At 40.7% G+C, this 23,134-nt stretch overlaps 2 protein-coding genes across 7 annotated transcripts in view; one reads left to right on the top strand and one right to left on the bottom strand.

The window, feature by feature from the left end:
• cax1 (cation/H+ exchanger protein 1) overlaps nucleotides 1–9,878 on the top strand; it is a 58,495-nt gene extending 48,617 nt beyond the window's left edge. For all 3 annotated transcript variants that reach the window (XM_060843117.1, XM_060843115.1, XM_060843114.1), the window contains 4 exons: nucleotides 3,930–4,024; nucleotides 6,130–6,208; nucleotides 7,433–7,541; nucleotides 9,240–9,878. In XM_060843117.1, coding sequence (XP_060699100.1) covers nucleotides 3,930–4,024; nucleotides 6,130–6,208; nucleotides 7,433–7,541; nucleotides 9,240–9,313 — 357 coding nt within the window. In that variant the 3' untranslated portion in view covers nucleotides 9,314–9,878. The remainder of the gene's footprint in view (nucleotides 1–3,929; nucleotides 4,025–6,129; nucleotides 6,209–7,432; nucleotides 7,542–9,239) is intronic.
• A 1,035-nt stretch (nucleotides 9,879–10,913) lies between these two features.
• klhdc10 (kelch domain containing 10) overlaps nucleotides 10,914–23,134 on the bottom strand; it is a 41,820-nt gene continuing 29,599 nt past the window's right edge. For 3 of the 4 annotated variants that reach the window (XM_060842728.1, XM_060842732.1, XM_060842731.1), the window contains 6 exons: nucleotides 21,360–21,508; nucleotides 20,174–20,276; nucleotides 19,311–19,377; nucleotides 16,565–16,612; nucleotides 14,759–14,898; nucleotides 10,914–13,861 (listed from right to left, as the gene is read on the bottom strand). In XM_060842728.1, coding sequence (XP_060698711.1) covers nucleotides 13,652–13,861; nucleotides 14,759–14,898; nucleotides 16,565–16,612; nucleotides 19,311–19,377; nucleotides 20,174–20,276; nucleotides 21,360–21,508 — 717 coding nt within the window. In that variant the 3' untranslated portion in view covers nucleotides 10,914–13,651. The remainder of the gene's footprint in view (nucleotides 13,862–14,758; nucleotides 14,899–16,564; nucleotides 16,613–19,310; nucleotides 19,378–20,173; nucleotides 20,277–21,359; nucleotides 21,509–23,134) is intronic. The other variant, XM_060842729.1, reaches the window with a different exon arrangement.

Below are 23,134 nucleotides of genomic sequence, written 5' to 3'. Positions count from 1 at the left end.
ATTGCAATGAGGGGTACGTCGAGTTCCAAGAGATCGATTTGTGTTAGGGGATTATCTAGTCTGAGGTACAGACAGATGTTTCTTTAGCCAGCAGCGAAAAATCAGAATGGTGTTTTGCTTCCCTGGTGCCAGGATCAAGGATGTTTGAAGGTGCAGAATGCTCTCAAGAGGGGAGAGGATCCTGCAGGAGGTATTTGTACAGATTGGAACCAACGACATAGGGAAAAGGTTGAGATTCTGAAGAGATTAGGGTTAGGCAGGAAGTTAAAAAGGAGGCCCTCAAAAGCAGTAATATCTGTGTTACTCCCAGCACTATGAGGGAGTTGAGGGCAGGAATAGGAGGATAGAGCAGTCATGCATCCCTCTGAGGAGCTGGTGTATGGGAGAAGGATTCACACTTCTGGATCATTGGAATCTCTTTTTTTTTTGGGGTAGAAGTAACCAGTATAAGAAGGACTGATTTGCACCTAAATTGGAAGGGGACTAATATATTGGCAGGAACATTTTGAGAGCTGTTGGGGAGGATTTAAAACTAGTAAGGTGGGGGGGGGGGGGGGGGTTGGGACCCAGGGAGATTAGTGAGGAAAGAGATCAATCTGCGATTGGTACAGCTGAGAACAGAAGTGAGTCAAACACAGGGCAGGCAGGGTCAAAGCAGAAAACAAGGTAGGAGTGATCAATTAAACTGCACTTATTTCAATGCAAGAGGCCTAACAGGGAAGGTAGATGAACTCCAGGCATGGTTAGGAACATGGGACTGGATATCATAGCAATTACAGGAAAATGGCTCGGGGATGGACAGGATTGCCAGCTTAATGTTCCAGGATACAAATGCTACAGGAAGGACAGAAAAGGAGGCAGGAGAGGAGGGAAAGTGGCCTTTTTGATAAGGGATAGCATTACAGCTGTGCTGAGGGAGGATATTCTCAGAAATACGTCCAAGCATGTTGTTTGGGTGGAACTGAGATAAGAAAGGGATGATAACCTTATTGAGATTGTACTATGGACCCCCTAATGGTCAGGAAATTGAGAAACAAATTTGTAAGGAGATGTTATCTGGAAGAATATAATATGGAATTTTAACTTTCCAAACGTGGGTTGGAACTGCCATAGTGTTAAGGGTTTAGATGGAGAGGAATTTAAGTGTGTACAAAGTTTTCTGATCCAGTATGTGGATGTACCTACTACACAAGGTGCAAAACTTGACCTACTCCTGGGAAATAAGGCAGGACAGGTGACTGAGGTGTCAGTGTGAGGGCACTTTGGGGCCAGCGACCACAATTCTATTTGTTTTAAAATAGTGATGGAAATGGATAGAGTGGATCTAAAAGTTGAAGTTCTAAATTGGAGGAAGGCTAATTTTGACTGTATTAAGCAAGAACTTCCGAAAGCTGATTGGGGGCAGATGTTCGCAGGTAAAGCGACGGCTGGAAAATGGGAAGCCTTCAGAAATGAGAGAATCCAGAGAAAGCCTTTCCTATTAGGGAGAAAAAGGCTGGTAGGTATAGGGAATGCTGGATGACTAAAGAAATTGAGGTAAAGACAAAGAAGGAAGCATATGTCAGATATAGACAGAATAGAGAGAGTATCCTTTAGAGTATAAAGGCAGTATACTGAAGAGGGAAATCAATAGGGCAAAACGGGAACATAGCTTTGGCAAATGGAGTTAAGGAAAATCCAAAAGGATTTTTAAAAATACATTGAGGACAAAAGGGTAAGTAGGCAGAGAATAGGACCCCTCAAAGACCAGTAAGGTGTGGGGCCACAGGAGATGGGGAAGATACTAAATGAGTATTTTGCATCAGTATTTACTGTGGAAAAGGACATGGAAGATATAGAATATAGGGAAATAGATGGTGACATTTTGAAAAATGTCCATATTACGAAGGAGTTGGTGCTGGATGTCTTCATGCATAAAAGTGGATAACTTCCCAGGACCTGATCAGGTGTACCCTAGAACTCTGGGAAGCTAGAGCAGTGATTGCAGAGGCTCTTGTTGCGATATTTGTATCATTGATAGTCACAGGTGAGGTGCTGGAAGACTGGAGGTTGGCAAACGTAGTGTCACTGTTTAAAAAGGGTAGTAAGAACAAACCAGGGAACTATAGACCCAGTGATGTCAGCATGGGCAAATTGTTGGAGGGAATCTTGGGGGATGGGATGTACATGTATTTGGAAAATGCAAGGACTGATCAGGGATAGTCAGCATGGCTTTGTGTGTGGGAAACCATGTGTCTCAAACTTGATTGTTACTACTCAAGATTGATGAGGGCAGAGCGATAGATGTGATCTATGTGGCCTTTAGTAAGGCGTTTAACAAGTCTCCCCATGGGAGACTGGTTAGCAAGGTTAGATTTCACAGAATACAGGGAGAACTAGCCATTTGGATACTGGCTCAAGGTAGAAGACAGAGGGTGGTGGTGGAGGGTTGTTTTTCAGACTGGAGGCTTGTGACCAGTAGAGTGCCATAAGGATCAGTGCTGGGTTCACTTCTTTTTATATAAATGATTTGGATGTGAACGTAAGAGGTATAGTTACTACGTTTACAGATGACACCAAAATTGGAGGTGTAGTGGACAGCGAAGAAAGTTACCTCAGAGTACAACAGGATCTTGATCAGATGGGCCAATGGGCTGAGACATGGCAGATGGAGTCTTGCATGTGAGCTGATGCATTTTGGGAAAGCAAATCTTAGCAGGACTTATCCACTTGATGGTAACATCCTGGAGAGTGGTGTTGAACAAAGATCTTGGAGTGCAGGCTCATAACTCCTTGAAAGTGGAGTCGCAGGTAGATGGGATCGTGAAGGAGGTGTTTGGTATGCTTTCCTTTTATTGGTCAGAGTATTGAGTACAGGAGTTGGGAGGTTATGTTGCTGCTGTACAGGACATTGATTAGGCTACTGTTGGAATGTTGCATGTAATTCTGGTCTCCTTCCTATTGGAAAGATGTTGTAAATCTTTTCTGAACCCTTTCAAGTTTCACAAGGATGTTGCCAGGGTTGGACATTGCTATAGGGAGAGATTAAATAGGCTGGGGCTGTTTTCCCTGGAGCATCAGAGACTGAGGTGTGATCTTTTATAGAGGTTTATAAAATCATGAGGGGTATGGATAGGATAAATTGACAGTCTCTTCCCTGGGGTGGTGGATTCCAGAGCTAGAAGGCAAAGGTTAAGGGTGAGAATGGAAAGATATAAGAGACGTAAGGGGCAACCTTTTCATGCACAGAGTGGTATGTATGAAATGAGCTGCCAGAGGAAATGGTGGAGGCTGTTACAATTGCAATATTTAAAAGGTATCTGGGTGGGTATATGAATAGGAAGGGTTTGGAGGGATATAGGCCAAGTGTTGCAGGTAGGACTAGATTGGGTTGGGATACCTGGTCAACCTGGACGGATTGGACTGAATGGTCTGTTTCCATGCTGTACATCTCTGACTCTTAAGTGTGCATTATTTAATAAAAGGGCTGTTGTTTGACTGGCCTATCACACTTGTCAGGTATCTAACTTAGTCTTTCAGTCTCTTTAGTTGTATACAAATCTTTCACATTTTATTTAATTCCCTCTGAAAGTTGGTATTGAATCTGCTTTCACCATTTAGTGAAAGAGTATTAGTAAAAGGATTATTAGATTGGAGGAAAGTTCAGTGAGGACGTGCCTGAATTTGGAACAGGCTAAGATGTTGGATTCCTTCTCGGAGTGGCAAAATAGATGAATCTATGACTGAATTGAAATTTAAGGAAAAATCCTCTGTTCCTCCAAGTTAAATAGAACTGGGTAGAATCTGTGCAATCATATGATGGAAAGTGAGTTTTGGAGTTATCTTCAAATGTTTCCTTGCAATGTTTTTGGGAGGAACATGTTGAAATTAACATGCAAATTTTTTGTTTCGTTCTAATTATCACTTCTTTAAAAAAAATTTAAAAACAGTACTTCCTTGGTGTAACGGTCTTAGCGATGGTCCCTGAACTTCCTGAGATAGTAAATGGCATCCAGTTTGCTCTGCAGAACAACATCAGCCTCAGGTATGTTATACCAATCTTATCTTTGACTTGAGGTCTAGCCTCTTTGCCAAATGCTGAGAGGTGATGGAAATGGGTTTTAGGGCATTGGGGAGCAGAAATTTTAGTTTTTCTTACTCTGATCTGTACTCCAGCTTACTAAACCAGCAGGACAAAGTGATTCCTGATTAATGGTAAGGCCACTTTAACTTCTAACTGGCCTACAAACTTTAGAGTTCTTTTGAGGAAGTGACCAAGTTGATAGATGAAGGAAGGGTTGTAGATGTCATATACATGGACTTTAGTAAGGCATTTGATAAGGTTCCCCATGGTAAACCAATGGAGAAAGTGAAGTTACATGATGTGCAGGGTGTTCTAGCTAGGTGGATGAAGAACTGGTTGAGCAACAGGAAACAGAAGTACTTGAAGGGAGATTCTCAATGAAGAAAGGTGACCAGTGGTGTTCCACCTATTTTAGTATTTGTAATACACATAAGTGATCTGAAAGATGGCACTGTTGGTCTGATCAGCAAGGTTGCAGATGACACTAAGATTGGTGGATAGAAAGCATAGGGGACTGTCAAAAAATACAGGAAAATATAGATAGACTGGAGAGTTCGGTGGACAAGTGGCAGGTGGAGTTCAATCTAGGTAAATGTGAGGTGATGCATTTTGGGAAGTCTAATTCTAGAGCGAATTGTACAGTAAACGCAAGAGCCTTAAGGAAAATTGATGAGCAGAGAGATCTAGGAGTTCAGGTCCATTGTACCCTGAAAGTTGCTGCACAGATGGATAGAGTAGTCAAGAAGGCATATGGTATGCTTGCCTTTATCGGACGGGGTATTGAGTCTAAGAGCTGATGGTCATGTTAAAATTGTACAAGACATTGGTTCAGCCGCATTTAGAACACTGTCTACAGTTCTGATCCCCACATGACCAAAAGGATGTGGACATTTTGGAGAGGGTGCAGAGAAAGTTTACAAGGATGTTGCCTGGTATGGAAGGTGCTAGCTATGAAAAGAGGCTGAATAGGTTAGGATTGTTTTCATTAGAAAAAAGGAGATTGAGGGTGGACCTGATTTGAGGTCTACAAAGCCATAAAGGGTATAGATATGGTAGATAGAGATGAGCTATTTCCCAGGGTGAAGGATTCAATAACGAGAGGTCACACTCTCAAGGTGAGGGGTGAAAAGTTTTTAAGGGGGATACACAGTACCCTACAGAGAGTGGTAGGTGCCTGGAACACGTTGCCAGCAGAGGTGATCGAGGCAGACACGGGTAGGCTCATTTTAAGAGTAGGTGGGGAGCAGAGAGATACAGATGCTTAGGAATTGGGTGACAGGTTTAGACAGTGGATTTGGATTGGCTTAGGCTTGGAGGGTCGAAGGACCTGTTCCTGGGCTGTAAATTTTTTTTTGTTCTAAATAATCTGAGAACGGGCTTCCATTCAATATGCAGCTTCTGCAAAGTATAAGACTATTGCAAATCATTTTTGACCAATTATTACAATCCAGTGAAGACAAACCAGCTTCTAATCTGTCAATTCAATCACAGGATCACACAAACCCCACAGTGTGGAAGCAGGCCATTCAGCTCATCGAGTCCACACTGATTCTGTGAAGCACCTCCCTGAAACCCTGCATTTCCCATGGCAAATCCACTTAACCAACATGTCTGTGGGCACATTTTTTTTTAGCATGCTGAATCCACCTAACCTGCACATCTTTGGATAATGGGAGGAAATTGGAGCACTTAGGAAACCTAACAGACACTGGGAGTGTACACAGTCACCTGAGGGTGGAATTGAAGCTGGATCCCTGGTGATGTGAGATAGCAGTGCTAATCACTGAGCCACAATGCTGCCATGCTTATTATCCAGTCTGTTGTCATAAACAGCATTTAATATATAGTCCAATATAACACTTGACATATCAAATTAAAACTAATTTATAGCTAGTTACTTTTAAAAAAAAGTTATCTTGATTATTTTATGAAAACTCTGGATGGTCTTGCAAAGAGAACAATGTTGTTGGAAGCAAGTTTCTTGGAGGGGGAGTGATGACCTGATGTGATACTGTAAAACCCAGTTTGAACAATTTGGGTTCATCCATCTTGATCTGTTTCTTCAGCCTGGAAGTTGGAAGTTCCATCGCTGTGCAAGTGTGTATGCTGCAAATCCCAATCTTGGTACTTTTCTCAGTCATTTATGTAAGTATTTAACTCCCCAAGCATAGTATATAGAAATGGAGATGGAAGGAAAAACCAGATTCGGTGCAAGTTTGTAGAACTAAAGGAAGGGAACAAAGAACAAGGTTGTGGAAGAACTTGTATACTGGATGATTGGTAATATTATGGATAGGAGCGATTTAGATTTGAGAAGGGGTGTGGGATAGGAAAGAGTAGGATTGAATTTGGAGGGGAATTGATACAGGGATGGTATTGCTGAGGTTCAGCATGTGGTCCAACATTAGAATTACCTCCTGAATTGAAGCATTGCAAGTTAATGTTTAAAATCTGAGGAAGGAGCAGAGGAAAAAAAACCCAGTCTTGACTTAATGGCCTCTACCCTGGAATCTTGGATGCATTGGTTGTAACCTTTTCAAAATTTACTCCAAATTCTGTAAACATTCCAGTGGGATTGGGAAACTCCAAATGTAACATTACTCAGTGAAACCAAAGCAGGAAGCTGTAAGCTAATTAGTCTAAAGTCTGTCATTAGGGAAAATACTATTTTGTCATTTGACACATAAAATGGTGGTAGGAGCAGTATGTTTAGAAATCTGAATGTAATTGGACAGAGACGATATGGATTTGTGAAAGGGAAATTTTTGATAAATTGCATATATTACAGTAAGCATGTAGTTGTAACAAGTAATTGGGAAGGCAAATTGAATGTTCACCTATATTGCAAGTGTGTTTTGAAAGGAAAATCTTCCTAAAACTGTAGGACACTGAGAATATTGTATACAGTCTATTGTTCTCCGTTCTTTGGGGGGGGAAGGAAGGAAGGGAATATATACTTATTGGAGGCGGTTTGAAGAATATTGACCTATTGGGAGGAAGACGTTGTTTTATAAGGGAGCAGGGTTTGAGCATTTTGAGCTTGTGTTCATTGGAGATGAGAGGTGGTCCTATTGAAATAGATTTGACTGTTGATAGGGTAGATACTGAGAGGATGTTCTTGTAGGGAATCTGAAGCTTAAATGCAACATCCCTAATTTTTAATACAAATTTATTTTGAGGAATTTTGTATTTTCAAAGCTGAGTCAGACTTGTAATCTGAGGGAGTTTAGCGTTTTATGTTGAGGTGGAAAGTGGGAGAGTGAATCTTTCATTCAGTTACAAGAATGTATTTAAAGTGTTTCTTCTAAAATTGTACCAAGTTGTATCAATCTTAACAGCCCATATATTGACACAATTATCTTTGTTTAGCCTGTAGGATTTAATTTGCTCTTCAGTGATCTCCATCTTTGGGCATCAATATTCAGTGTCATCTTGATGAATTATATCTTTATGGATGGCAAGTGTGACTATTTCCAGGGTAGGTTCTTTTTCTTGACCTGTAGAGGAGTTAAAACATATGACTATCTTGCTGAATCTGTGAAGTATACAATTTGCATAATGGGAGTAAGGGTATTTAACTGAATCAGCTTGCATGTCTTTCCAAATACTGCAATTAGATATTTGATCAATAATAGTCTTTGCATTTACTTTGTCTTGTGGTGTTCTGGAACAGAACAAAAGACTGTGTGCACATGTTTATTTGCAGCCTGATTAGTAATGGAGATGTGCTGTCTGTCCTATTGATACAAGTCTTTTTTGGACAGCTGGAATTACTTTTATTTCTAAACAATACTACTTTTCAGAACCTCAAACGTTTTGTGTACCATTTAAATATTTTGAGATGTCAGCCAATTATGTGTAGTAAGATGCCACTGTGCATACTTTGGTTAATACTTTGTAACGCTGGGTGAAGAACAAAAACCTTTTTCCCCTGATCTTCAACATGGCAATGGTGGATCTCTTGCATTGACCTGAGAGCAGATTAAGTCCTAGCCCAACTGAAGAACATGTGTTAGTAATGCACTTAACTGTCAGCCTAGACAGTGGTCTGATTTATGGAGTGGGACTAACACTTCCAATGATGGCAGCTTCTGGTTTTGGTTGTTCGCAAAGATTAATAACTCGGCTTGAACAATAAGCTCTGCAGTTGCCTGTTCTGAATAACTTCTGATGCCAGAAGTTATCTTGACATTCTGCATTCTACAATAGAATACAACTTGGATATGGAGTTGTGATGCATTCACACCCTTGTTTTTTTAAAAATCATTTCCTGCCCCAAAGTTATTGGAGGAAGGTTTTGCAGATTATGTTGATCTTAATGAGCACACTTTCATGTGTCTCGGTTGACAGTTTGACTAGAGGCAACAGAACAACTAAAATGTTACTAGTACTTTCAGATGTTCTGCAGTTGAGCCAAAACACACTTTTGGAACAGAACTTCACTGTTCAACCTGTGCCATATTTAACAATAGTTGCCTAACTGGAAGTTTATGGATTTCAAAATATTGAGTTGATCCCATTGTTTTGGCCTGTAGGATCCCAGGTTAGAATCACTGCACTCTAAGCTAAACTGAATTTGTTGGGCCAGCATTTATCACCCATTCTTAACGGTTGAGCAGGTAGTCCAAAGGCAACCACATAGCTTTGGGTCTGAAGTTACATGTAGGCCAGAGCAGGTAAGGACAGATTTTCCTTCCCTAAAGCACATTAATGTCTGGCATTACCACCATTTAACACTGGTTACATACTTTCCATCAGGTCAGCTTTTATTCAGTTCAAATTACACTATCTGCCATGTTGAGATTTAAATTGATCTTTGTCCAGAACTATAGCCTGGTGTTCAGGAATAATTTATCTAGTGACGCTACCACCATGCTAGTGTCTCCTTTTCAATCCATATCCAATTGAGGTACTTAAAAATCAATGAATTTTGAGGTAGGACTTGCTCTTTCAGGCCAGAGTTCCTCAGCAATGCTGGAACTGAACTGAGCTTGTCATATTTACAGCGGACAAACCGACCATTTAGCTCAACTAATTTGCCTAGTCACAGGGATGCTTCATGCTTAGAAGGTGTTGACTGCAGATCATCTCCCATTCTGTAGCAACTGATATCCTTTCGCCTTGAGTTGGGACTTTACTATCTTTTTTAAATCTTGATACTGATTTGTCTCCACAGGAACAGCGTTGGTGGTAGTCTACCTCATCATTATATCCATGTATTTCTTTGCCCCATCTCAAAGTGGGTGCTGAAATGGAATTGCTGAACTTTTTTTTTCCAAAAGCTTGAACAACTCATAGGATTCTTATTGGCAGCCAGTATGCCTTGGGAATCTTCCAGGAATGGGAGCTGTTGCTGTTTTGATTTGAGCTTCAGTGCTGGTGTTAATGGCTGACAGACACAACTTTAACACTGTTTGAAGACCCACTGTCCTTTTCTCCAGTGTGTCCCCTTGTTTTCACATTCTGCATTTTGGGGAAGAATAGAGCTTGTTTCCTCGCTTTAAAAATTTCTTTTTGGAAGAGATTCTGTAAGCCAATCCTCTCTCTGAAACATTGCTGACTTGTATATTACAAGAACAATTTCCCTGTCTGTCTGAAGATTACAGTTTGTGATTCTATTTTAACAGCTGTGGCTGATTTTGATCTAAATATGATTTATGTTTTGGAAGGACTGAACTTGTACTACCAACTCTGGTTAAAAATACTTGAAGCTGTGACTTTCTTGCTATACTAACTTACTAGGTGTACAGTGTTGGAGGCACTAGGAACTTATTGTATTTATAAAGTCAATAATTGTTTAAAATAAAATTTGTATCTCCCTTTAAATCCTGCACATTGATTTTAGTGCTAAAGAATTTTTCAATAGCTTGGTAGCTGTCCTGGTAACTAAGTCCTATAACTTGATTCATATTGCCCTTGGGTTGGTACAGATGCCAGCCTGGAAGAATTTGCTAAGGATCATGCTTTAATCTTACCCAGTGTTGTTGCAGATCTGGCCACGTAGTTAGATTTGCACCATGCCTTTTGGTTTTTGAGGTTTTCTCCTCTTCCTCTCTCCCTACTCCCTATGTGATTTCCACATAATGAGTTGATGGTTTAGGACTTGGATGAGGAGAAACTACTTTAAAGCTGCAAATCATTGGAATTGTGTACTCCAGATTTGAACTGTTTCCCCCTCAAATAGTTAAGGATAAAACAGACAATATTCAGGGAAATGATCTACAAGTTTTGTATTTGGACCCAAAGTAATGTTGAAACAATAGCTGATGAATTAGTAGCAAGGTTAAGTAATGTTTGTATGAAGTGCGGATCAAACCTTGAACAGTTTGTTTACAAGTAGTTTTTGGGGTGGGGGGGGGGGAGGGGAAGAGAGAGAAAGAGGAGAGTGGAGAAGGAAATATCTGTCTGAATAGTTGCAAATGATTTCCACAACCTATACCATTATATCATTGCAGGTGGGTAGTCAACTTTTAATGAGCACAGTCCATTTTCAGTCAAGGCTGGGGGGGCTGCCAAAGGATGGGATAAAGTGGGAAGGCAGAATTGGAGGAATGCAGAGATTCCAGTTGTAGGTTCTCCTGTTTTTAAGCCTGCAATAAGTTAAGAATTATCAGACAAAAAGTTCACCAATTGCTTTTTCACCCAATTTTCATTCCTTCCTTAAAATTCACAAGAATATAAGTGGAGCTGACTTGATTTTTAAAAAGCAAAGTTTTGTCTAGGCTTGTCAGAAGGATGACCATAATTAATCTGATTTAGGGACCCTGTAATGCCCAATAACTCCATATTTCAACAATTCAAAAATTTTAAAAACAATTCCGTTTCCTTGCTAAAAAGTGAAGCCTGTAGTCGGATTTGTTCATTACTCAAAACAATTTGGTACATTGATCCTAAACCATTTAAATAGTTCTTGCATCTATTGTCTTAGTTTTCATTTTCTACCTTTATAAATGATGTTTAAGGTGAATATTCACCCTCTGTCTCCCACTGTTTGGTGAGGCCACTTTTGGAGTACTGTGTAGAGTTCTAGTCACCCTATTATTATTGATGCTGAGAGGATTTACATGTTACTTGGACTGGAAGACTTGAATTACGTGGAGTCTGGATAGGGTGGGACTTCCCCTGGAGTGTAGGGAGTTGAGGGATGACCTTTAGAAAATCATGGAGGGGCACAGATGAGGTGAATAGTGAAGGTCTTTTCCCTAGGGTAGAAGTGTTCAAAGTTACAGGGCATAATGTGAGAGGAGAGAGATTTAAAAGGGACCTGAGGTCCAAATTCACACAGGGTACTTCATATATAGAATGAACTTCCAGAGGAAGTGGTAGATGCGGGTCCTGTTAAATTTGAAGATATTTGGATCAGTAAATCAAAAGGAAATGTTACTACTGCCTATATGTCTGGACACTAATACCACCAGAAACCAGTCTGCATAGATACTGCTAGCTGGATTGTACATACTAAGCACTTTGGTCATAAACTTGAACAATTCAGATTTATCCATGCTTTTATTAACAACTTTACAAAAGATGTGGGGAGAAAGAAAATCTTGCAGTGATTTTAAAAGTCAAACCTGGACAAGGTGGTGGTGGTGGTGAGAAAGATAGAGAATACAAGGACTGACCAGCTTTTTTTTTTCTTTCAGTACTTTACTTACATTGGGTGCCTTGACTGAAACTTCAGATTCATGAAAATAGGCCTCTGATAAAAATTGACTTTTTAAAACAAGAACCAGGTCAAATCCTTATCACCATTACCCAAAGAACACCATGTTTACTAAAGTCTTGGCATACATTACTTGCCATGATAGAAGTTGAATGGGTTTGCATGGTGCTGGTTCTTAATGAGGTGATCACTATGTAATATGCACTATTTTAAATATAGTTTTCATTGCAGCTTGTAAAATTAGCAACTTTCAATCTTAACCAACCTGATTACTCAAAACATAATTGCTATGCTCTACATTGCTGCTGTTACTGTAGCCACTGGGCAAATTAATTCAAATGAAGTGCTTTCAAGAGTCAACTTTAAAGACTAATTGGCTCTGGCTCTGATCCTGGGCTTATCCAGAGCAAGGTTAATTAGTTGCTGGAAGACCGTAACAGCCAGGCCAAATGGGAAGTGAGCAGATTCTTGAAACATTGATAATTTCATATTGAGTTATGGCACAATGGGGTTGAAAACTACACTAACTTGGCGTTAGATGACACTCAAGGGAGTGAGTAAAGGGAAGAAAGGGAGATGATACCATTTACCTGAGCAAGTAGAAGATAAGGTGGCTTGAGTAGGATGCATCTACATCAGTGGTGGGGTGGGAAGCAGGATTTCTCAACTCACTGGGATAGGATCAGGTTTCTGTATCCAAATCCTGACCCCAGAATTACAATTCAAATGTCTCAATTCCCCATGAGTAATGGGCCATTGGTTAAATGTCTGTCTGTTCTTTTAGCAGGTTTCTTTTTTGTGGGGTAGGGTAACATAAATTATGGAAAGGGAATTGTAGAAACCTACCAGGTTGGCAACCTGTCACCACTGCAGTTCATTATTGCAGCTGCATAAAGTGTCAATGAGATTCCTAATCTGACTGCAAGAGGGAAGAATCTGAAGGAAGTGATTTCCCATAATGTTTGGAATAGCCAGTGATTTTCCACTCAATCATTTGTCTAAACATCCACAAAAGGATAACTTATCAATGTTCAACTGATCTACTGCCCCTAACCACCGCCATTATCCTCCCACATAATTACTGACAGGTTAGAGCTTGTGGGAGGGAGGGGGGTTCTATAAGGCAAGGCAGTAAGATGAATGCAACATGAAATGTTTTTTCCTTATGAATATTTATAGCTTTATAAAAACCAGCAAATTGAATCCAAATCAGCATGGCTCAAACACAATCTGGATGGACTCACTGCATGTATGAAAAGTACTTGGTGATTAAAATGATATTAAGGCAACCAATTGCTTGTGTTGGTTCTTGATACAAAGATTTAAATGGGGTGGGATGGCAAAACAGATACCAAAAGAAAAGTGTTTCACAGCTGAAATTGAAACAAAATATTGGACATGCACTGCAGGTCTATCAAATTTGAAACAGAAAATTTAAAAGGGCTGTTTCACGTGAGATCATCAGTTCTACTAAAACCTCAGTCATAGAAGTTGGTTTGTGGGAGGGGGAAAAAGTGATATTTTAATTGAATTAAATGGGACTTTTAAAAACTGCTGAGACATGAAGGTGTTAGAGTTGATGAGACACAGTCTGAAACAGACTGGAAACCTTTACAGGCAGGCTGACCTGCATTTCCAAACTGTGGAACTGCTCCAGTGTCAGGGCACAAGTTTTTAAAAAAAAATTACAAAGTAGGCTCCACTTGCCTTTGTGAGAAGGTGGTGGGTGAGGGGATCAGTCCACGTCACAATGCAAGCAAGTGACAGGAGGTCTTCTAAAATAAAAAGTAGCTGAGACATCTAACACTTATGGCAGATAAGGCCTTGGGGAGTATTCTTCCCAGCAGTTTCCTCCGACACTGCCCATCATCCATACTGCAGAATCCATATCTGTTTGTCTCTCTCTACCTTCTTCACTCTGGCGGTCACTTCAACCTCTCCACAAGTCCTTGTGTGAGTCCAAGATTGAGTAGTTGTGTGGTGGAGAACTGCGTTAAGTGTGGGAGACTCTTCAGCAGCCTCTCCCAACAAAGTTCAAAGAGACTGGGCACTACCAGCCAGATTTTGTAGAGGGAATCAGTCCGTTTATTCTCATGGATGTTGACCACTCCACCATGCACGTACATACAGCCAGCCTGTAAAACATACATAAACAATGAAGTCACTAAGGACCTTCAGCTTGTCAAATGAGCCACTGCAGGGACAGTGTACATAACCAAATCTAGCATTTCAGTGCAGTCATCATTCAGTACCTGTTTGAATGATCTAAAAATTAAATCCCAACCACTACTACCCTTCAAGATCCCCAAAATTGGGTTGCATTGGGAGAGAATATTTTGCACTTTGCGAAGGAAGCAAACTACCACCAATGGTGTTTGAAGTCAACCAGAGGGAAAGACAGACATGTTGGGATTATTTTATAGAATGTCTGACATTATTTAGGAATGGAGTGTAAGAAGCCTTAAGTTTCAAGGAAGGATAGTACATTTGATCACTGACCTAATGATGCATTGCAGGGATCAGTCTTGGGACTATTTTGATTTAAAATTTTATTAAAATGACCTAGATGTGGGTGCAGGGCTCATGGTTACACACTTTTGTGCAACTGCACAGAAGAGAAGAAACTTCTCCAAGTGGATCTCGACGTTCTGGGAGAAATGTAATGAACTCTGGCATTTACCAGAGGTAACAGTCCTAAGCATCAAATTAAGTTAGAGTCAAATGAATGGATCTCACCATTACTGTTTTCTGCTGTCTATAGGCAGGTGGCTAAAATGAGAAGCAATAACAAACAGATTAGGTGAAAGACAGAGCATTCTCTTGTATTTTCCATGTACAAGGCCAGGGCCAGAATTAATGAACCTCAATTATTGGTAAATTCAACAGAAGATTCACAATCTTCTGAACATCTGCAATTCCTGCCTAATGCTAACAGGGAGGGCTATTGGACAAAGACAGCCTTGGGTTCAGCAGTGGCTGATTGTAGTTTACAAATAAACTAGCATGGAAAGACATTACTCTAAGCTACTCACCGGGGTTACAGCTGCACAGTGGAAGTAAGCAGGCTCTGGCATTTCCGCAGGCAACCGTGTCCATTGGAAAGTCTGTAAATTGAGCTTCCAGAGGTCTCCAAGTATTACCTCACCATTATATCCACCACACACGTACACATCTGCCAAAAAAAAGTACAAATTATTGTGATTTTCACAACAATGTGATCTGCACTTCTAATATACAAAAATGCACCAAGGCACTCCACAGGACCACTGTGAAACAAAGAGACTGAGCCACAGGAGGAGATAGTCAGGCCATGTGACCAAATGTTTGGTCAGAGAGATATGTTTAAAATGGGTTTTGAAGGACAGAGGAATTGCAAAGATGTGCATAAAGGCTATTTCAGAGATAGTAGAAATGGTAGTAATTACATTTCAGGATGCTACTTAGTTCATTGGATGCTCAATTTATAAACTTGCCAAAGGTCCAGCAAGAGACACGGGAATATCTGAAGGCTATGGGCTGGAGGCATTACAGACAACAGGTGTGGCAAGGCCATGGAGAGAATTAAAAACAAGGATGTAAATTTTATTAACCAGACCGTACCTGAACAGGAGCCAAAGTCAGTCAGCAAGCATTGAAGTGATTGGGGTGAGAAATGGGGAGGAATTAAAAGGAGAAACAAAAGAGATATAGTTGGCCTCAAACATAGGAAAGGCAGAAGGTAAGAGAAACGCAAGGATTGAGTTGAAATAGTCAAGTCTAAAGGTTACAAAGGCATGAACAAATGTTTCAGCAAGTGATGAGCTGAGACAGGGATGAAGTTGGACAATGTTAGAGGTCATATTGATGGGACAAATTAGATTAAGTTCAATTTGGGACCAAGTGTGACCCAAGTTGCAGAAAAACCAGCTTAATCTCAGGATTGTTCCCAGGGAGAGAGGGATGGAGTTCATAGCTATGAATTTGGAAATTTGAATGAGGACTGAAATTTTCTGTTTATCTTTACTGGATGTCTTATACAATCTCAGGGTGAGAACTTAATATTTGTACAATGCAGAAGACATGACAGCCAACTTGTGCAAGCAAATTCTCACAAACAGCAGTATGACAATGACCAGGTAATCAATTTTAGTGATACTGACAGAGGAATAAACAGTGGCTAGGGCTACATAATCTAGGAAAGTTCCCTGTTATTCTTCCAATAGTGAACATCAAGATGACATGAAGAGGCATGAGGACAGTGCACAAATATAGCAGTTAGTGAGACCATATCTGGACCAGCAAAGTAGGTTTGAGAGGCTGAACAGCCTACTTCAGCTCTTGTGTTCCATGAGAATTTACATCCACATGATGGGGTGGACACAGGTCTTGGTTAAAAACTCATTGGAAAGGTGGCACCTCATGCAGTGTCACAGACTTTTATAATCAAACCTAGATTTCCATGTTCAAGTCTTCAGAGGTTACTCAACTGTAATCTACTGACTCAGGTGACAATATGATCATGAGTCATCTGATTTAATTAAACTTTTTATTTCTTTCCTTCTAAGAAATAAATGATTTAGGTGACCAGTTTATATTTTTCAAAATATCTCCTGATGATAACAGTAAAAATCTGAATGGCGATGACATTGCCCAAAGTGAAATTACTTTATTTTTAGTTCTTAGGTTTAAATCTGTACAAAAGAAAATACCTGAAATCAGCATTTCCTTGTAGAGGAGAAACTGGTTTTCTAAATAAATATATGTACAATATAGGACACAATGCTGGGTACAAGACTTAGAGCTGAGCTGTGTACAGTCTGATGTCAAACGAAACATAGTTGTCAATACCAACTTCTTACCATGCCCAATTTGTACACAGCTATGACACCTTCTGGCAGCAGGAAAACCTACAAGAAAACACAAATCCATTAAAAATATATGGTTACAGAAAAGATCCAAACTATTGAGAAGTGGGGTTGGAAATATGTTTCTATCAATCTAATGAACCAAAAAAGCATATAGTTTCTAACAATAAATAAAAGCTAAATACTGCAGCTGTTGAAGATTGTTTTTAATTTCCAAAGTGTTAGAGACTAGTCTGGCAGTATCTGCAGAGTTAACATTTAAAATCAAATTAGGATTTCTTCAGAACTGAAAAGGGTTTGAAATAGTTTGCACTTTTGAAAAAGCAGAGAGGAGCAAGTGGAACACAGGGTGAGGGTCAGGCATACAGCATGGAAAGAGACCCTTTGGTCCAACCAGTCCATGTCGACCATAATCCCAAACTAAACTAGGCCCACCTGTCTGCGTTTGGTCCATATTCTCCAAACAGTTCCTATTCATGTACTCATCTAAAGTTTTTTAAAACGTTGTAACTGTACCCGTATCCACCACTTCCTCGAAGTTCATTCCACAACCTGAAAAAAAAGTTGTCCCTCATGCCTTTTTCAAATCTTTCTCAACTTAAAAATATGCCCCCTTATTTTGAATGCCACCACCTTACCATTCACCTCATGATTTTATAAATCTCTATAAAAGGTCACCCCCCAACCTCCTATACACCAATGTAAGAAGTCTCAGCCTATCCACCCTCTCCCCATAAACCCCACCCCCATTCCTGGCAACATCCCAGTAAATTTCTTCTGAATCCTCTCCAGCTTAATGACATCCCTCCTATAAAACAGGGCTACCAGAACCGGACACAGTACTTACAATTCCCAGTACCCTACGTCAGGAAGGATGTGAAAGCATTGAAAAGGGAACAAAAAAAAAGTTAAAAAGAGAATGTTTCCAGTCATACACAGAAACTAGGTTTGTCCTCCTTAGAGGAAAAAAAGTTCAGCAGAAATTTGATAACAGTTCAAAAATCATGACAGGTTTAGACGAAGGAGGAAGAGATAAACTGTTGCCATTAATGAAGGGGCCAGGAACCAGAGGACATGGATTTAAAGTCACTGGCAAAAGAAAAAACAAAGGCAACACAACATTTTTTTTTCAAAAAGCAACAAGTGGTTAGGTTATAGTTTCCATAGCTTGAAAAGAGCAATATATGCAGATTCAATCATGATTTTCAAAAATAAATTAGATAGACAGCTGAACAGAGAAAATTTGCAGACAGGTGAATAGGATGAGCTAAAATGCTCTTCCTCCAAGCAGGCACATGCTAGATGTCAGATACATGGAACAGTCCATCTTCTGCAGTTACACTGGCACTAACCCCACCTTTTCCTCCGCTATATTGACGACTGTACTGGCGCCACCTCATGCTCCCACAAGGAGCCTGAGCAGCTAGTCAACTTCACGAACACCTTCCACCCTGACCTCAAGTTCACCTGGACTATCTCAGACACCTCTCTCTCCTTCCTGGACCTTCCCGCTTCCATCTCCAGCGACCGACTCAATACTGACATCTATTTCAAACAGACTCGACTATACCCCCTCCCACCAACCCTCCTGTAAAAACACGATCCCTTACTCCCAATTCCTCCACCGTATCTGCTCCCAGGAGGAGCAATTCCACTCCAAGACATACCAGATGGCCTCCTATTTCAAGGACCGCAATTTCCCCTCCCACATGATCAACAATGCCTCCAGCACATGTCCTCCACTTCCCGCAACTCTGTCCTCGAATACCACCCCTCCAATTGCAATAAGAATGTAGGATCCTTCCACATCCAGCAGAGATTTCCTACACATCCAAACATCACATCTACTGTGTCTATTGCATCCAATGTGCTCTCCTTTACATTGAGGGGACAGGATGCCAACTTGCGAAACGTTTCAGGGAACATCTCAGGGACACAAGCACCAAACAACTCCACCACACTGTGGCTGACCAGTTCAACTGCCCCTCTCACTTCACCAAGGACACGCAAGTCTTGGGCCACCTCCACAACTGATGCCCGAAGAACACATCATTTTCCACCTTAGGACCCTTCAACCACATGGCATCAAATTTGATCACCAGTTTCCTCATCGTCCCTTCCCCCACCTCATCCCAGATTCAACCCTCCAACTCGGCACCACTCTCTTGAACTGTCCTCGTCCATCTTCCTTCCCATCTATCCAGTCCACCCTCCCCTCTGACCTACCACCAACACCCCGCATCTACCTATCTTCCCAGCTACCTCACCCCCACCCTCCTAGTTATCTCCCAGCTCCCCCACACACCCCATTCCTGAAGTGCTTAGGCCCGAAACCTTGATTCTCCTGTTCCTTGGATGCTGCCTGACCTGTCTTGCTTTTCTAGCACTACACTTTTCAACATGCTTGATGCGCCAAATGCCCTCCTTCCATGCTGTAACCATTCTGTTTTAAGTCTTCTGAAGTTCAGCAATTTGCAAGTTCACTTTGGTGAGAAAGCTAATGGGGCCCAGTGTCTGTTAGAAATAAACTCAAATCAAGAAGGGGTTGATTAGGAGTGGGAAAGGACCAAAGAAGAGAGAGAAAAGAAAGGATGGAAAGAACAGAAACAGGAGGACAAGGAAATGAGGTCAAAAAAAGTGACGAGACGTTTGAAAATCTCTTCAAAGTGCAAAGGGTTAAAATGATCCTCTTGGACACACTTTTGGATACATTTAGCAGAGCAATCTACTCTTGACTTGCCAGTTCTGTCCTGTGGTTTTGTTTGTATTTCCTCCCACGTATTAGTCTCCAGGTTGTATGCGTGTATCTGGAAATGAAACAAGTCTTGAATTTACATTTTTGTAAAAGGAAAATAGAACTTGAAAATTAAGGTTATAGAACACCGTACTGTGAAACAGTCTTAACTTTCTGAACCTTAAGAGAAAGTCATTCAGCCCACTGACTTGTCCCAGCCAAGCATCTAACAACACTTTGAACTCATTTAACATCCAAAGTTATTTTTTTGTTAAAGTAACGGGTGAAATTAATCAATGAAGTTTTAAAACATGTTACTAGTTTAAGTTATCCTATGAACTGGAATACCTTTATTTATGCTGGAGATGATTTTGCTCACTTTTGTACACTCTTTTCCATGCTCAATTTAATTCCTTCATGATGCAATTGCATTGTTCATTCTTTCTGACAACTTAGAATATTTTACATTTAATATTAATTTCCAATCACATATAAGTGTTCTAAAAATTAAACCCTATATCCACAATGCTGCACACATAGGAGCAACATTGATCCAACAAATGACCCAAGCAGCAGTTCATTCTAGACCACCACCTCACCCACAGTAGCCCACCTCAAACCTGATGAATGGAACTTTCCACTTATTCCCTCCTTTCAGCCTGGTAATAAGAGTAAGTGTTCCCTCTGCATCATTAGCCCTCTCACCCAGCCTGACATTGACACTGGATGGAGTCCAATTCCACAAGAGCAATCAGACGCCATCCAAAATCCTTATTTCATCGACAATGTCTTGACATACCTGTGTAAATTTAGAACAACCTCAAAGTTGTTTCAGGATTAAGTGATAGGAGCGAGTGATCTCTCCCTACCTTATCCAGCGGATACGTTGTCCATGAAGTTCCTCCTCCTAATATGTATATCCTTTGCCCATCGTGAGCAATTTCATGTCGGTACCTGAAAACACAAGTAGCCCTAAACATTCTTACTCAGCTGTTCTTCCACCCCAGACCACCCATTGTCCCTTGAAGTTGTGTGGTTGAGTCCAGCAGGTCCATGACAGTGGTCTTCAACACAAGAACCTGAATGCAGGATCCCATGCTACTCCAACTGGCCCCCTACCTCAGTAAACTACCCTCAGAATTTTCACTAAGTCTGGTAGTTTGGAATTCTCTATTCCAAATGATTCCCAAACCCACCAACATGAGTTGCCAGTAAAGGCCTCCACACCCACCCATCTTAATGTCCTCCTCCTTCACCTCACTTGTGTTTCCATAGACACCAAATTCTTCACTGACAGAGCTTCTCCTTTTCTACCACTTTCTTAGCTTTAGCACTGGTCAGCACTTCCTCAGATCCTTGATTCCTGCCCATTTCTCTCTAATTCTTCCTTTTGTTCTCCGAATTTCCACAACTTCTCAAAATGTAGAAAGTCCAAAAGGTCAACTCTCTCATCACAACTTTATTAGTCTAATTTAGCAGACGTTTATACCCATTAGCTTTTTTGTATTAATAAAATCAATTATTTTTGATTTGTAGAAGGTAGTGTTAACCATCCTTAGGTTCACAGTTCTATACAGTCAGTTTATCCTTTTATCTTGACCTAGAACCCATTGGTCCTCCAGCAAGAGGCATGTTTAGTTGTGGAATGTGTCCTCATGAATGGGATATTCCACTTTAAAAGACTATTATAATGGAATGCTGGAAGAATATAATGTATATCATTGTAATTTCCCACTCTTCCTCTTCCATCAACATCGGAATACAAACCAAATGTACACTCCCAATACAGAACTCAGAGAATCCAAAGTCTGCTGGGATGGTGTCTGAAATTCAAAACAGGCAAGGATTAAGGCACAGCCCTTCCTGCTGTGTGGTGTAGTCTCTAGATGGATAGAGCTTTTAACACTAGCCAAACCTTTGTTAATAAAATAAACAATTAGGCAAAAAATCTGTTGCATTCAAAAGCTGCAAAGAATCTGCAGTCAGGCCCAATATAACAAGGAGGTCACTGATGCTATTTGATAAAGAGCTGCCCAATTGGCAGCTGTGGCTCACCTTTCTTCAGGTAAATCACTAGGAGGGTTATTTGGTTTGAGTTGTATCCATTCCCGAGCTGTAAGATCTAATCGGTGCAAATCTGTGTTGTAAACGTAACCAGTTGTCCCACCAAATATATAAAGGTATCCATTTATGATCACCATCGCCTGGAACAGTCAAAAGCAAAGATACACAGTTGAAGGGATTAGAAGAAAGATGGGAATACATTAGTTGGGTTTGAAAAGATTTGTAGCTCAGGTAAAAGGTTCTCGATGTATGTTTTGCTCACTGAGCTGGAAGGTTCATTTTCAGATGTTTCGTCACCATGCTAGGTAACATCATTGGTGAGCTTCTGGATGAAGCGCTGCTGGCATGGCCCGCTTTCTGTGTGTGTTTAGGTTTCCTTGGGTTGATGTCATTTTCTGTTCTTTTTCTCAGGTGGTGGTAAATGGGGTCTAACTCAATGTGTTTGTTGATAGAGTTCTGGTTGGAATGCCATGCTTCTAGGAATTCTTGTGGGCTTCTGTTTGGCTTGTCCTAGGATGGATGTGTTGTCCCAGCCAAAGTGGTGTCCTTCCTCATCTATATGTAGTGATACCAGTGAGAGAGGGTAATGTCGTTTTGTGGCGAGTTGATGTTCATGTATCCCAGTGGCTAGTTTTCTACTTGTTTGTCCAATGTAGTGTTTGTTACAGTTCTTGCAAAGGTATTTTGTAAATGACATTAGTTTTGTTTGTTGTCTGTATAGGGTCTTTCAAGTTCATTAGCTGCTGTTTTAGTGTGTTGTGGCTTTCTACCATGATGCCAAGGGGTCTGAGTAGTCTGGCAGTCATTTCCGAGATGTTTTTGACGTAGGGGAGAGTGGCTAGGGTTTCTGGACTCGTTTTGTCTGTTTGTTTGGGTTTGCTGCTGAGAAATCTGCAGACTGTGTTCATTGGGTACCATTCTTTTTGAATACACTGTACAGGTGATTTTCCTCTGCGTAGTTCCTCTGTGCTGCAGTGTGTGGTGGCTTGTTGAAATAATGTTTTAATGCAACTTCGTTTGTGGATGTTAGGATGATTGCTTCTGTAGTTCAGTACAGGTCAGTATGTGTTGTTTTCCTGTAGACGTTGGTTTCAAGTTCCCCATTGGCTGCTCGCTCTATTATGACATCTAGGAGTGGCAGTTTGTTATTGTTTTCCTCTTTAGTGAAATTAATGGGACAACACATCCATCCTAGGACAAGCCAAACAGACATGCACGACAATTCCTAGAAACATGACATTCCGACCAGAACACTATCAACAAACACATTACTTGGATCCAATTTACCAGCCCCCCGGAGAAGAACAGGAAATTACATCACCAACCCAAAGAAACCTAAACACAAATAAAAAGTAGGCCATGCCACCAGCACTTCATCCGGAGGGTCACTGAGGTTACCTAGTAGGGTGATGAAACGTCTGAAAACAAACCTTCCAGCTCAGTGAGCAAATGACACGTGGTTTTGAATGCTGACTATGCAGTTCAAGATTACATTACATTACTATTTTGCATTCCCGAGCCTGTTCTGTTTGAATTGCATAAAAAACCGGGGGTTTTAAAAGGGCAGTTTTGTTTGTAAGCAATACAGTGAGTTCTTGAACAATGCGATGGTTGCAACCCTGCATTATAGAAAAACCACCCTTTAGAAACACCGCATAAAATATTGGCACTGTAATCACATTACAGCCAAAACACATTAAAAGTTCGCACTTTAGAAATACTGTGCCCAATTCATCAACTGAGTTACAGCAAACTTGCATTGACAA

This window comes from Hemiscyllium ocellatum, chromosome 23, assembly GCF_020745735.1.
Source record: "Hemiscyllium ocellatum isolate sHemOce1 chromosome 23, sHemOce1.pat.X.cur, whole genome shotgun sequence".
NCBI lineage: Eukaryota > Metazoa > Chordata > Chondrichthyes > Orectolobiformes > Hemiscylliidae > Hemiscyllium > Hemiscyllium ocellatum.
This window is presented reverse-complemented; position numbering and strand designations above follow the sequence as displayed.